At 42.8% G+C, this 13,008-nt stretch overlaps 1 protein-coding gene across 1 annotated transcript in view; it reads right to left on the bottom strand.

Annotated features, from left to right (window-relative positions):
• The window catches only part of WDFY4 (WDFY family member 4), a 195,813-nt gene that overhangs the window by 109,345 nt on the left and 73,460 nt on the right, over positions 1-13,008 (bottom strand). The window contains exons 21-28 of the mRNA XM_083615378.1: positions 10,663-10,814; positions 8,032-8,143; positions 6,240-6,430; positions 4,071-4,223; positions 3,790-3,863; positions 2,567-2,728; positions 1,264-1,340; positions 87-186 (exon numbers count right to left, since the gene is read on the bottom strand). Of these exons, the coding sequence (XP_083471504.1) occupies positions 87-186; positions 1,264-1,340; positions 2,567-2,728; positions 3,790-3,863; positions 4,071-4,223; positions 6,240-6,430; positions 8,032-8,143; positions 10,663-10,814 (1,021 nt within the window). The remainder of the gene's footprint in view (positions 1-86; positions 187-1,263; positions 1,341-2,566; positions 2,729-3,789; positions 3,864-4,070; positions 4,224-6,239; positions 6,431-8,031; positions 8,144-10,662; positions 10,815-13,008) is intronic.

Raw genomic sequence — 13,008 nt, 5'->3', positions numbered from 1 at the left:
TCGAATTTTAGTAGCACCCTGTGTGACACCAACGTCTGGTGCCCTGCCCCACCTCTCACCTTCCTCTGCCCCATAATCCTACTTACTCAGAGGAAAAAGAAAGTTGATTGGAACGCATCACATCTAGCAGCATTCTCAGCAGCTGGTTTCGTAGCCAAATTGTTTTTCCAGATGTTTGGCCTAAGCCTAAAAATCAGAAGACGAAAACAGATGTGCATGAAGTTCTGAACAACCTGGTTTAATCTTATTTGTCCCCCCGGTGAGGCGAAAGCGAATTAGCTCCTAAAGGTTTGCAACAGCTGAGAACTAAAATTGAATATGAGAATTGTTTTATTTCTAAAAGAGCCGCACTCTAAGGCAGCAATAGCCAACATGGTGCTCTCCAGATGATGTCAGCCTTTCCATCCCTTCTGCGCCCCTAGTGTGACACTAACCCACTCCAGTCCACTCATCCCTGCTGTAGTAGCCTTGGCAATAGCCAAGCTGCATCACTGCAGCTGTGGAAATCACTATTTATTCCCGTAAATGGAACCTCTTGAATATTCAACACAGTGCCAGTCCTTACCATCTTCTTCTTCTTTTTTTAAATGAATTTTATTAGTATTTTCCACACAACAACAACACGAAATATATCAAAAAATAACAATACACATCACACAAAAATCAACATTCGAAAACTAACAAAACAAAAACAAAACAAAACAAAACAAATCCATATCTTACAAGTTAATATTATAAACACTAAAACGACAACAACAAGACATTGACTTCCACCAATCCCACAGCACCTCCTTTATCTCTCATTGTGTCTTCCTGTTTTCTTTATCACCTCTATCCTAACATCGAGATATAAATCCTTCTTTCATATCCTTTCACTTCACAAGGTTATTCCAGACTCAGCCAGATTTCTGCCCTCGAACCTTGACTTTTGAGGTATTCATTTAGGCACTCCCATTCTTTTTTTACTTCACTTTTTGGTTTTTGTCTTATTATGTCTGTCAATTTGGCAAATTCTAAGTATTCTGAGAGGTTACATAGCCACTCTCCCCTAGTGGGTAACTGATTCCCTTTCCAGTACTTAGCCACCAGGATTCTTGCTGCAGATGTTGCTTATAAGAAAAATATAGTTTTGTCTTTTGGAATATCGTCATTTAAAATTCCTAAAAGGAATGCCTCTGGCCTTTTACTATATGATATTCTTAATATTTTCTTTATTTCTTCGTGGATCATGCTCCAAAATTTCCCAATTTCGGCAGTCCTTACCATCTTCATAGTCCGGGCAGGTATGGCTTTCATCCACAGAGGAAGGGTATAAAGTGTAGACCAAGAACAAGCCGACCCTTTCAAAGAAAGGGGAAACAGTCAATTGTCAGTAGCGTTACCAGTTCTGCACGACAACACTCAACATCTTTCTTAGTGTGAGCTCAGAACACCGTTCTAATTGGCTAAAAAATGTGATAAGTTGTTGTTGTTGTTATGTACTGAGTTGAATAGGATCCAGTCTGATTGGTCCTAGAACAATAGGATCCAAAATGCAGCAGTCTGATTGGTCCTAGAATGATAGGATTCAGAATGCAGCAGTCTGATCGGTCCTAGAACAATGCAGCAGTATGATTGGTCTGCAGGAGCCACCCAATCCAGCTCCAGATGGAAGTGAATCCACAACCTGATTGGCCTACAGGAGAATTCCGGAATTAGCCAATCACGTGCAGCCCATTGTGTAAATAATGTATATAAAGCAGATACTTTGGGGGGACATTCATTCCTCCTCATCACTATGAGCTGAATAAAGAGCATGAAATCCACTCTCGACTCCGAGTATATTTCAGTTGTTCACCACAGAATTTCTTTAATATGACACTGAAATATACTCAGAGTCGCAAAGTGATTTCATGCTCTTTATTCAGCTCATAGTGGTGAGGAGGAATGAATGAATGTCCCCTCAAAGTATCTGCTTTATATACATTATTTACACAATGGGCTGCACATGATTGGCTAATTCCGGAATTCTACTGTAAGCCAATCAGGTTGTGGATTCACTTCTATCTGGAGCATGATTGGGTGGTTCCTGCCAACCAATCATACTGCTGCATTGTTCTAGGACCAGTCAGACTGCTGCATTCTGAATCCTATTGTTCTAGGACCAATCAGACTGCTGCCTTTTGGATCCTATTGTTCTAGGACCAATCAGACTGCTGCAGTTTGGATCCTATTCAACTCAGTACATAACAGACACCCACTTTGATTCCTAATTAATTTGTGTTTCTTAGTTTCTGAAAAGTCACAGAACTTTTCCCTAGGAAATTGGGTGAAGATGTTCTCTGCCTTCCCTCGCTGTACTGCAAGTCACTAGGAAGATGGAGGTACAGTATTGATCGGCTTCCCTCAGCACAGTGGGTGAACTGGAGAAGCGTTCATAACCCATCCCTCAAAAAAAACCAAAAACTGGTAAAAGACCTGAAGGGAGTGTGTGCAAAGTTTAGGGTGATGTGTTTGTCTTGGTTCTACTTCCTATGGACGCTTCCTGCCCCCCCCCACACACTTTGGGAAAGATGAATGATAATACCAATCAATATCTTTGATGCTGAAATGGCTGCGCAGCAGATGCGACAGTACGGTACAGATCCTGCCGATGCGAGAGCGTGTAATCTCAGGGTCACTGAAGAGAATAAAAAGCCTGGGTACCATCTGTACCCGATGAGCAAGTTGCAAATCCCAGCTTCCTTTTCTGTAACAGACAAAAGGATCTCTAGCAACCTTTCTTGGAATAAGATGAAAACAACCAAATCTGCATTTCTCCTATACAATTGCTCTACTTCTGGACCTTTGACTTCTGATGTTGCCTTGGCAATCCGTCAAAAGACTGACGGAGAAATCAAATAGTTTTCAGTGTCAGCCAGGGGGATAAATTGTTGTCATCGTTTCACCTCTTGCTCTTTACCTCCTCCCCTCACGCCCATAACTCTTCTTTGATATTTGCCGTGACTTAGAGAGTTCAAATCAAACAAAAGTATTGATTTCTGGAGCTGTACATCGGTGGAAATAAATGCTTTTCTTAGAAAAGTCAGTAGAAAACATTATCAGGATCCTGGAAGACCTTTTAATGAGAAGGAAATAGAATTCACAGGTCTCCAATATGTTTTAAAATTACAAAAGAAGAGATTGAGATTTCTTGGCAGTTGTAAGGCATACCTGATATCTGTTAAATGTTCCTGAATATGCCCTTAAGAACATATCCCACGGGGTCTGTTTAAGTGTGAAGCTACAAATTATAGTAAACATGCATTTTAAAAAAGCACTCTTAAGCTTCCGGTTATGTTCTGAAGTAACAATAGCCAAGTGACTCCTTTATCTCTATTCATGAACAAAATAAGATCAGCGTCCCCACCTGCTATTTGCCTTTGACTGTATCCTTGGAAGTAAACAGCAGTTTTGGGGACAAATAGCAACAATTGGAGAGTAATTTCCAGTGGGAAACCAGCATGGGACCATGTTTCACACGGGGACTTCACCCAGCTGCTTTTCTTTCAAACTAAAAACTGTTTGAATTTCATTTAATGGGTAGTTTGGCCCTAAGGTCTACCTAGCATAGCATTCTTTGTAAGGTTCCTAGCAAGTAGCATGGGCTCCCTTGGGAGTTGGTCAGTGGTCAGCTGGTGGACTGTAGTCTATGCTCTGTCAATCCCTGTTCTAAAAGCTGAGAATAAGGAGAATTTCTGGCCTGCCCCCTTTGCTCCATGAACAGCTGAGCAAAACTGAATGGAGGAAATATGCATGAAGGAAATATACCTTGAAGTTTGTAGGATTTCTGTTAGGTGTTCAAAGAGAGAAATCTCCATATTTTCAGGGGCACGGCACCAAAGCTGAAAGCCAAAAGGAACAGCACTCAGAACTTTGAGTGGCTTGTGTTCTGTTCGTTAGGTAATCTTTGCATGCTGACCAAAATGGTGCAACCTGGACACAGTTCAGCAGCCTCACTCAATGAGGCTTATACGGAATGAGATTTCTTTCTATAGAGGGGGGAAGCCCCCCCCCCAAAAAAAAGTATGAAAGAGATTTGGCATCTTTACCTCAAAGCAGCAAACAATATGCTGGAATGCCTCCAAGTTCTTGATAGTGGGGGCGTCCTGGCTGATCTCTGCAATGCCCGCAATGGCAAAGACGAGTTGCAGAATTCTGCTGTTTAACAAATGGATCTTTCTTTTCAGCAGGTATGCCAGGAGCTGCGTATGGATGGAGGAGGAATTCAGTTTGGTTCACATTTTTAATGCAGACCTACCTCATTCACACTTCCTGAAACAATATATGAATTTTGCAATGCAGTTCTCAACCCACCCACCCAAAATGTAGACCAAAAATGCTTAGATTAGGAGAAAATGCATATAAAAATGCAGTACACTAGGAAGAACTGATAGCAAAAACATATATATTAGGAAAAATTACATCCACAAATCGGTATATCGGGGGGGAATGTGCACTAAAATGTCAACAATTTTTTTGTGAGAGCTTTATTTTTAAAAATTGCAAATTGATGTGCAAATGGGACAAACTTATGATTGGGAAAATGGGAAACAGAAATATTGAAGTTGACAAATTTGTCTACTCCTAGACAAATAGACAAATTTGTCTACTCCTAGACAAATAGGGGGTTGTTCATTCAGGAACCCCTGAAGTATGACAGAGGACAGACACTTCTTCCCACAAACATTACTAAATGAACCAGCGAAAGCTGGTTCCACATTATTGCATCCTACAGATATCTAACACACTCCAGTTATGTCTTTTATTTTAATCCCACTGAATCACAAAGGCTCAAGGTTGTTGAGACACCTCCCTGTCTCCCTATTTGGCTACAACTTTTTATCCAATTAGAATTGATCCAGGATGACTTAAGTTTAGTAAGTCCTCTATCAATGCAAATAAGCAGACCTAAAAATGTTGATGCGTATTCCAGAGCACCCATTTCTGGGGTAAAATATTGCTTGACTTTCTCCATATTTGCACTGAATGGACTCAGAAATCTGTCAACCCATTTTGCCAACACTCAGAAGGGCAAACGCTCTTCAAAACCCACCACCATGGTGCAGGCAGAGCTCATAAAGAGGGAGCCACCTCTCGCAGGACGGGACAATGCTGTCTAACTGGCACAGCCTGGTTTTTGAAGAGAGTGGGTGGAGTAAGACCCCCCCCCCCCGTGTACCTTCCTCCACTGAAGAATGGAAGTAATTCTGAAAATTCAAAATCATCAATACTGAATTGGATCGTGCAATTATAGAACGCTACTTTCGTTTGTCTGTTAGAGAAAGAGTGCAGTGAAGATCTATTAGGAATTGTAGGTGCTGATATTCCAAAGGAGCAGGAAAGACTTTTTATGTATGGAACAACACCTGCCTGGGTGGAAAGAAGACCAGAGAGGAATGGCAAACCAAGCTGACGGACTACGCCGAAATGGCAAAGCTGACTGGAAAAATCAGAAACCAGGAGGACAAAAACTTTATAAAAGAATGGGGAAAATTTATCAGTTATTTAGGAGACCACTATAAGCAGATGGAAACACTGGCAGGATTTTGATTTTGCTTGTAGTGTAACAAATACCATGGACAAGGTGGATTGATATAAAAGTTAGAGTATGGAAGAATATGCAGTTGTAAATGTTCAAAATGGGACCCCATGGAGGGGGTGGGGAGAAGTCGCAAGGTTCAGAGGAATCTCTGTATATGGATATATATTTGGATCCTTATAACTTTGCATTTGTAAAACCAAATAAAAATGATTTCCAAATAAAAGAATAAGAAAATCCAATTTTTTAAAACAATTACAACACAGCATTCAATCAATTCGTTCATATACAGTGGTACCTCGGGTTAAGAACGTAATTCGTTCCAGAGGTCCATTCTTAACCTGAAACTGTTCTTAACCTGAAGCACCACTTTAGCTAATGGGGCCTCCTGCTGCCGCCATGCCGCCGGAGCACAATTTCTGTTCTCATCCTGAAGCAAAGTTCTTAAACCGAGGTACTATTTCTGGATTAGCGGAGTCGGTAACCTGAAGCGTCTGTAACCTGAAGTGTATGTAACCGAAGGTACCACTGTAATTATAATCTATGAATGTTGGTCTTTTGAGTGAGGTTTGGAGAAATCTGTCTCAAGGCAGTTGGCTTCAAAAGGTTTTGGGGGGAAAACACCATGTGAGGGATAAGGAAGACCACTGTTGCTGTGGAAAAGGAACTAACATCTCACCTGGTACCCACCAATCTGTCTCATTAGATTTTCGCTCATTGCACTGCTGCAGAGAACAGAGTGCAAGACTTTGACGGCAGCATACACAGTGTGGTCATCGTGGGCCATGGCAAGGAGACCCAGCATAATCGCAGGGCCTCCTATGTAGTTCAGACTGACCGCTGCTGGGCAGGACTGGAAAACCCGGGTCCCTGTAAGGAAGGCGAGAATAAAGTGAGGAGGCAGACTCGCTAGAGTCCCATTCAGGGGGGGAAATCAAAAATACAGAAAGCAACATGGAGAGAGAAAAGAGATTGGAAAGCCCAACAGCAGAATCAGGTTTCTTTATTACATATAATTGTGCATCTTTCTAGCAATGTAGTTACAGGAAGGAAACAGGTTAAAGGGGCCCCCAATTTCTCTCACCACCAACAAAAACTAATAAATGAATAGAAAGAGAAGGTACCCACATGACACTAACACAAAATATTTGCACATACACCCACCCCTTCTTTTCTCCCGCAACCTCATACAGTGGTACCTTGGTTTACAACCATAATCCGTTCCGGAGGTCCAGTTGTAAACCAAAACAGGTTGTAACCCAAGGCACGCTTTCGCCAATGGGGCCACCCCCCAAAATTGGTTGTAATCCAAAAAAAAAAAAAAATGGGTTGTAATCCAAAAAAAAGGACACGCACTTCCGGGTTTGAAGTTTTTGTAATCCAAAACGGTTGTAATCCAAAGCGATAGCAAACCAAGGTACCACTGTACTGTCCATAACATTCATGGCTCACATCAAATGTAACTGATCTGTAGAAAATGGCTCTATGAAATGAAAGCAGAGATGCTGTATGTGCTTTGGCTACCCAAGAAAAGCTTATTAAAAGAACAAAATGTTAATAAATGCCAAAGGAAGAATAATTGAGAAAGGGAAATATTCAACTAAGTTTTACTCGAACTAGGTCTACTGAAATCAATGAACATGACCAAATTCATTTCAGTAGGTCTATGCTAAGTAAAACCTAGCAGAACATCCGCCACTAAGTCTGCCACTAGGTCCATATATATATATATATAGAGAGAGAGAGAGAGAGAGAGAGAGAGAGAGATATTTTGCAAAAAGTACCAGTGCTATGACAGCACAGCTCAGTTCCCTCTATCAAAATGTTCATTGATTTTATTGGTAAATTCCTCCGTATGAGTGCTTTGGGAAATTACATATGCAGCAAGAGCCTATGAAACATTGTCCTAGCTACATTTTTCTTGAGTGATCTGCACAAGGTAGTAAGGGGAAGAGTTAGGTGACCTGGACTTGTAGCTTTCAGCTGTCAGGGACAGGCAGGTGCCCCCAAATAGTGGGGGGGGGGCATGGGTCTGCAGTCACCGTTTGCCTAGACAGCTAGTTAGCAGGAAGTGTTATTGCATATCGCTTGCACATTAGGAGCTGATGTAGCTGAGAGCTTCACCGCTAAAGAATTAAAATCTATTTGCTTGTCCTTATTGGCCCAGGGGTGGTTGGGGCATTAGACAATCCTGTGTGTCCTGACCACAGAATTGGTACAGCCAAGAAATGTTTGTGTGCTAATTCAGCGGGAAAGACCCCTGCCCATTGGGCAGTTTAAACATCACACCAACTGTAGTCACTCACCAAATGAAAAAGGCTTTCACGTGATTTGTGGCGATGTTTAAAGGGCCTTCGGTCCTACCGCCCTCCTTTGTGCACTGCTTCTGGTCAGACTTCTTAATTTTAGTTAGTTAGTTAGGTTATACTTCTTAATATGTTTCAGTGTTCATGGCCATCATTTCTGCTTACCATACAAGCCTACAGCAACTGATCCGATAGTTCTTAAGGGGCCTGCAAGTTTCCCTGCAGTATTTCGAGACATGAAAACTGGTGTTGTGCTGTCACGAGAAGAGAGCTCCAGCTGAAAAATAGAGCGAGTTGTTGTGTCACACAAGGCAGGTAAATGGCAAGGATAATTTTGAAAGAAAAAAAAACTATTGAGCACCATAAAGGTAAAAGGTAAAGGGACCCCTGACCATTAGGTCCAGTTGTGACCGACTCTGGGGTTGTGGCGCTCATCTCGCTTTATTGGCCAAGGGAGCCGGCGTACAGCTTCCAGGTCATGTGGCCAGCATGACTAAGCTGCTTCTGGTGAACCAGAGCAGAGCATGGAAAGGCCGGAGCGGTACCTATTTATCTACTTGCACTTTGACATGCTTTGGAACTGCTAGGTTGGCAGGAGCAGGGACTGAGCAACGGGAGCTCACCCCGTCGTGGGGATTCGAACCGCCAACCTTCTGATAGGCAAGTCCTAGGCTCTGGTTTAACCCACAGCGCCACCCGCATCCCTCTTGAGCACCATACGATGGAGAAATTCAGAGCCGTTTACCATTCTGGTCCTACAAGGAAATAGCTTAAACCTTCTGGATTATTTTCGAAGATGCCATTAGCCTTAAAGGCCTTGCTAGGATCTTGCATAGGTTGGCAAATGCTTTCAACACCGCACTGATGTTATTGGCATGCATAGATGCCTCAGCGGGACTTTGGGTCCTGTGGCGCTCGGCTTCCCTTCATGAACAGAGCACATTCAAGAGTGTCTAATGCCTTTGCAAAACCTTCACACTTTATTCAGCCTCCCAGGTCACCGCTTCTGCCTCTGGTAAGTCATGTGAAGTGGGGGAAGAGTTTGATTCGCAATACACAGGCTGCATTAGGACCTAATGCGCCATTGCAATCTCCTTGTCTCATATGTGGTAGTCAGGATGCCTGAGGCTCAGACCCAGAGGCTCGGGGGTTGTGACCTCAGAGCTCAAATGTGATGCCTTTTGGAACAAGTCTAGCAGCTCACAGCAGTTACAAGAATACAGTGAGGGGGGGAGTATTTGATCCCCTGCTAAATTTGCCTGTTTGCCCTCTGACAAAGAAATGACCAGTCCATAATTTCAATGGTAGGTTTATTGTAGCTGTGAGAGACAGAATAACAACAGCTACACATCAGCCTCAAAATCTTACTGACTTGGGAGAGGATCTGCAAAGAGGAGTGGGACAAAATACCTCCTGAGATGTGTGCAAACATGGTGGCCACCTACAAGAAACATCTGACCTCTGTAATTGCCAACAAGGGTTTTGCCACCAAGTACCAAGTCATCTTTTGCAAAGGGATCAAATGCTTATTTCACTCATTATAATGCACATCAATCTTTGGCTTTTGTCTTCTGGGTTTCTGGGGGTTTTTCCTGTTGTTGTTGTTTTTTTTTGTGTGTCTCTCACAGCTACAATAAACCTACCATTAAAATTATGGACTGGTCATTTCTTCGTCAGAGGGCAAATGGGCAAATTTAGCAGGGGATCAAATACTTTTTCCCATATATATATATATACAGTGGTACCTTGGGTTAAGTACTTAATTCGTTCTGGAGGTCTGTTCTAAACCTGAAACTGTTCTTAACCTGAAGCACCACTTTAGCTAATGGGGCCTCCTGCTGCTGCCGCGCCACTGGAGCACAATTTCTGTTCTCATCCTGAAGCAAAGTTCTTAACCTGAAGCACTATTTCTAGGTTAGCGGAGTCTGTAACCTGAAGCGTATGTAACCTGAGGTACCACTACACACACACACACACACACACACACACACACCTCAAGGCTTTTAGAGAAGGAGCTGTAGCTCATAGCTGTGCACATACATTGCATGCATAGCTTTATGTTTGGTCTACCTAAACAAGATCTTGGGTAACAGGACTGGGAAAGGCACTGGTTGGCAGTTCTAGGCTGGATAAAACAGTAATCTGACAAAGTAAATGGCAAAAGTTTGATCCAAGTACATTGGTCCATGTAGCTTAGAATAGCAGAGTTGGAAGGGACCATGGGGGGGGTCATCAAGACCAGCCCCAGCACATCATGTTTTTCTAACTATGCTCTAGTGCATGTTCATTACCCGCTTTCCTGTGTGTTTACAAAAACAGTAGATTCGGATCCTGGGGGAAAATGTGCAGTTTAAATTTTAGGAGAGAAGCCCCCTAACCCAGCTTTCTGCCCAAGCCCCTGGCTTTCTCCATGAAGAAAAAGCAAACAAACAAACAAACAAACATAACTTTGGGTCAAACTGCTTCAGGTCAGACTTTGGGAACTTTCTGCTTTCGCTTCACACTCAGGCCTAAAGATTTCTAGAAAAGTCTCTCTCTCTTTTTAGAACAATGACAGACCCATGGCTGAATTTGCTAGATGTTCAAAGCAGAATCAATTTACTTGGACCTTCAAACAAGCTAACTGGCTACATTTTTAGAGTAAGAGTTGTGTCTTGTTTGGCCACAGTGCTCTCTCTTTAAGCAGCTCTTCCATGGTGGGTTATCCTACAGCCTCCTGTGTTCTGTGAAATTGTAAAAATAAATAAAAATAAATCTCTCATTTCGCTGCTCAGCAAAAGGCAAAAAAACACTAACCTCTTTAGCAATCAGGCGACCGTCCACCTCGCCATAGAAGTCTTTTATATTTTTGATCGTGGTATAAGATGAGTTCATGGCGTTGATTCCAAATGAAATCTTCTCCTGTGCTACCAAGGATGAAGTCAGTACACTGCTACAAGAGCTTGCGCCTAAGGACAACGCAAGGAGATGGCCTACTCTCAGTGTGAGGCAAAGCAATCACTTAGGTGAGAAAGGAACAATTCCCTCCAGCATTAGTTATTAGAGGATATCCCACCCCATCCTTCCCTATTCATATACAGTATAGCTCTTTCAATACCAGATTTGCACAAAACCAGAAAAACGCATGAGCAAATTTGCAATTGCCTGACTGCGTGCCCCCCCAAGGGAGGACAGGGAAGGCGAAGACTTGAACCCTGGGTCTTGGTGGTAGGCCAATGGGGAAGAGGCTGGAGAAGGGATAAGCTGGAGGGTGCTAGAGGTTTGGGTTATTCCTTCAGAGAAGCTGAGTGCAGCTGGTTTAAACTGGTTCTCTTATCTCTTTCTGTCAAGGTCATGTCATGGTGACGATAATAGTAAGGCCAGAAGGAGCCTGGGTTTCACTTTCTCTTTCTATCTCTCTTCCTTCTGGTGTGGTGTTCTGTACAGTGGTACCTTGGTCCTCAAACTTAATCCGTTCCCGAAGTCCGTTCCAAAACCAAAGCGTTCCAAAACCAAGGCACACTTTCCCATAGAAAGTAATGGAAAATGGATTAATCTGTTCCAGACTTTTAAAAAAACAACCCCCAAAACAGCAATTTAACATGAATTTTACTATCCAACGAGACCATTGATCCATAAAATAAAAGCAATAAACAATGTACTGCAGTCACACAATCATTCAATTAGTAGCTGAACTGGGTTCCACACAGTCACAAAAACCAAAAGAGAGCCGCAAAAACAAAAGCACAAAATAAATAGACAGACTTCAGCGTAACACTTAAATCGGAATCGTAACACTCAAAATGGAGCACATTCGGCTTCCGAAAAAAGTTCACAAACCGGAACACTTACTTCCAGATTTGCAGTGTTTGAGTTCCAAGTTGTTTGAGTACCAAGGTGTTTGAGAACCAAGGTACCACTGCATATAGTGTTAAGGTTTAGTCTTATTATAAGTTATTGTACATTTAAGATAAGTCTACTGCAACTGGATTTCTTATGGACAGTTCCGATCCTGAATGTATTGGATTTGTGACCATTATGCTCATTTGCCTTCAGTGGCAGTAAAGCTCAGCTGAATGAAATACAATTGCCTCGGGTCTATTTTCTGGGAATCCTGCAACCTGTTTAAGTTTTTACTCTGCTAACTAAATGTCGGAGTTCCACTCTGGATCAATATTGAGTAGAATTTCACGACACAGAAGAAGGCAGCTCCACCATCCGGCAGCAGGACAGAATCAGTCCTGCTGGCTCTCTTTCTCTCACAACCTGCTCCAGGAGAGTCCTACATTTTGCCGAGCAATGGACCAGGCAGGCCCAGAGGAGGTGCTCAAACCCCATGTCCAGTCCGTGTCTGTTGGGGAGGGCTCCAGAGTGAGAGGCTAGAGGGGAAACGTCTCAAGCTGAAGGAGTTGGGACAGGGGGACCTCGCTGCATTACTTTCAGCGAGTAAAAGTCAATTGTCATTGTGACTACATTATTACATGAGCACTGTTCCACCGCATTTGATATTTTCATTTACATACATTCATTCTAAATAAAGATATTCTCCCACTATGCTGACGAAGAATTCTACGAAACAGTAGTCAATATCCAGAATCACTGTTCAGTGTTGGACATCATATTTGCTGAATACACAAAGCTTCACAGCTTGTCTTTCATCGTACAAAGTTTGGTAAAGGTAAAGGGACCCCTGACCATTAGGTCCAGTCGTGGCCAACTCTGGGGTTGTGGCGCTCATCTCGCTTTACTGGCCAAGGGAGCCGGCATACAGCTTCCGGGTCATGTGGCCAGCATGACTAAGCCGCTTCTGGCAAACCAGAGCAGCACACGGAAACGCCATTTATCTACTTGCACTTTGACCTGCTTTCAAACTGCTAGGTTGGCAGGAGCAGGGACTGAACAACAGGAGCTCACCCCGTCGCGGGAATTCGAACCACCAACGTTCTGATTGGCAAGTCCTAGTCTCTGTGGTTTAACTCACAGCGCCACCCGCGTCCCACAAAATTTGGTACCTCGCTTCATTTAAAGATTTTCAGAAACTTGGAGACTAAAGATTTCATTTTGTACTTGTTATGGTTTGAAGGAATTCTATAAAGATTGTCTATTACGTATGCCTAGACATTGCTGACAGGGCAAGGAATAGCCTATACAGAGGGCAGGCAC

The sequence above is a fragment of the Podarcis filfolensis genome (assembly GCF_964270895.1).
Source record: "Podarcis filfolensis genome assembly, chromosome: 5".
Taxonomy (NCBI): domain Eukaryota; kingdom Metazoa; phylum Chordata; class Lepidosauria; order Squamata; family Lacertidae; genus Podarcis; species Podarcis filfolensis.
This window is presented reverse-complemented; position numbering and strand designations above follow the sequence as displayed.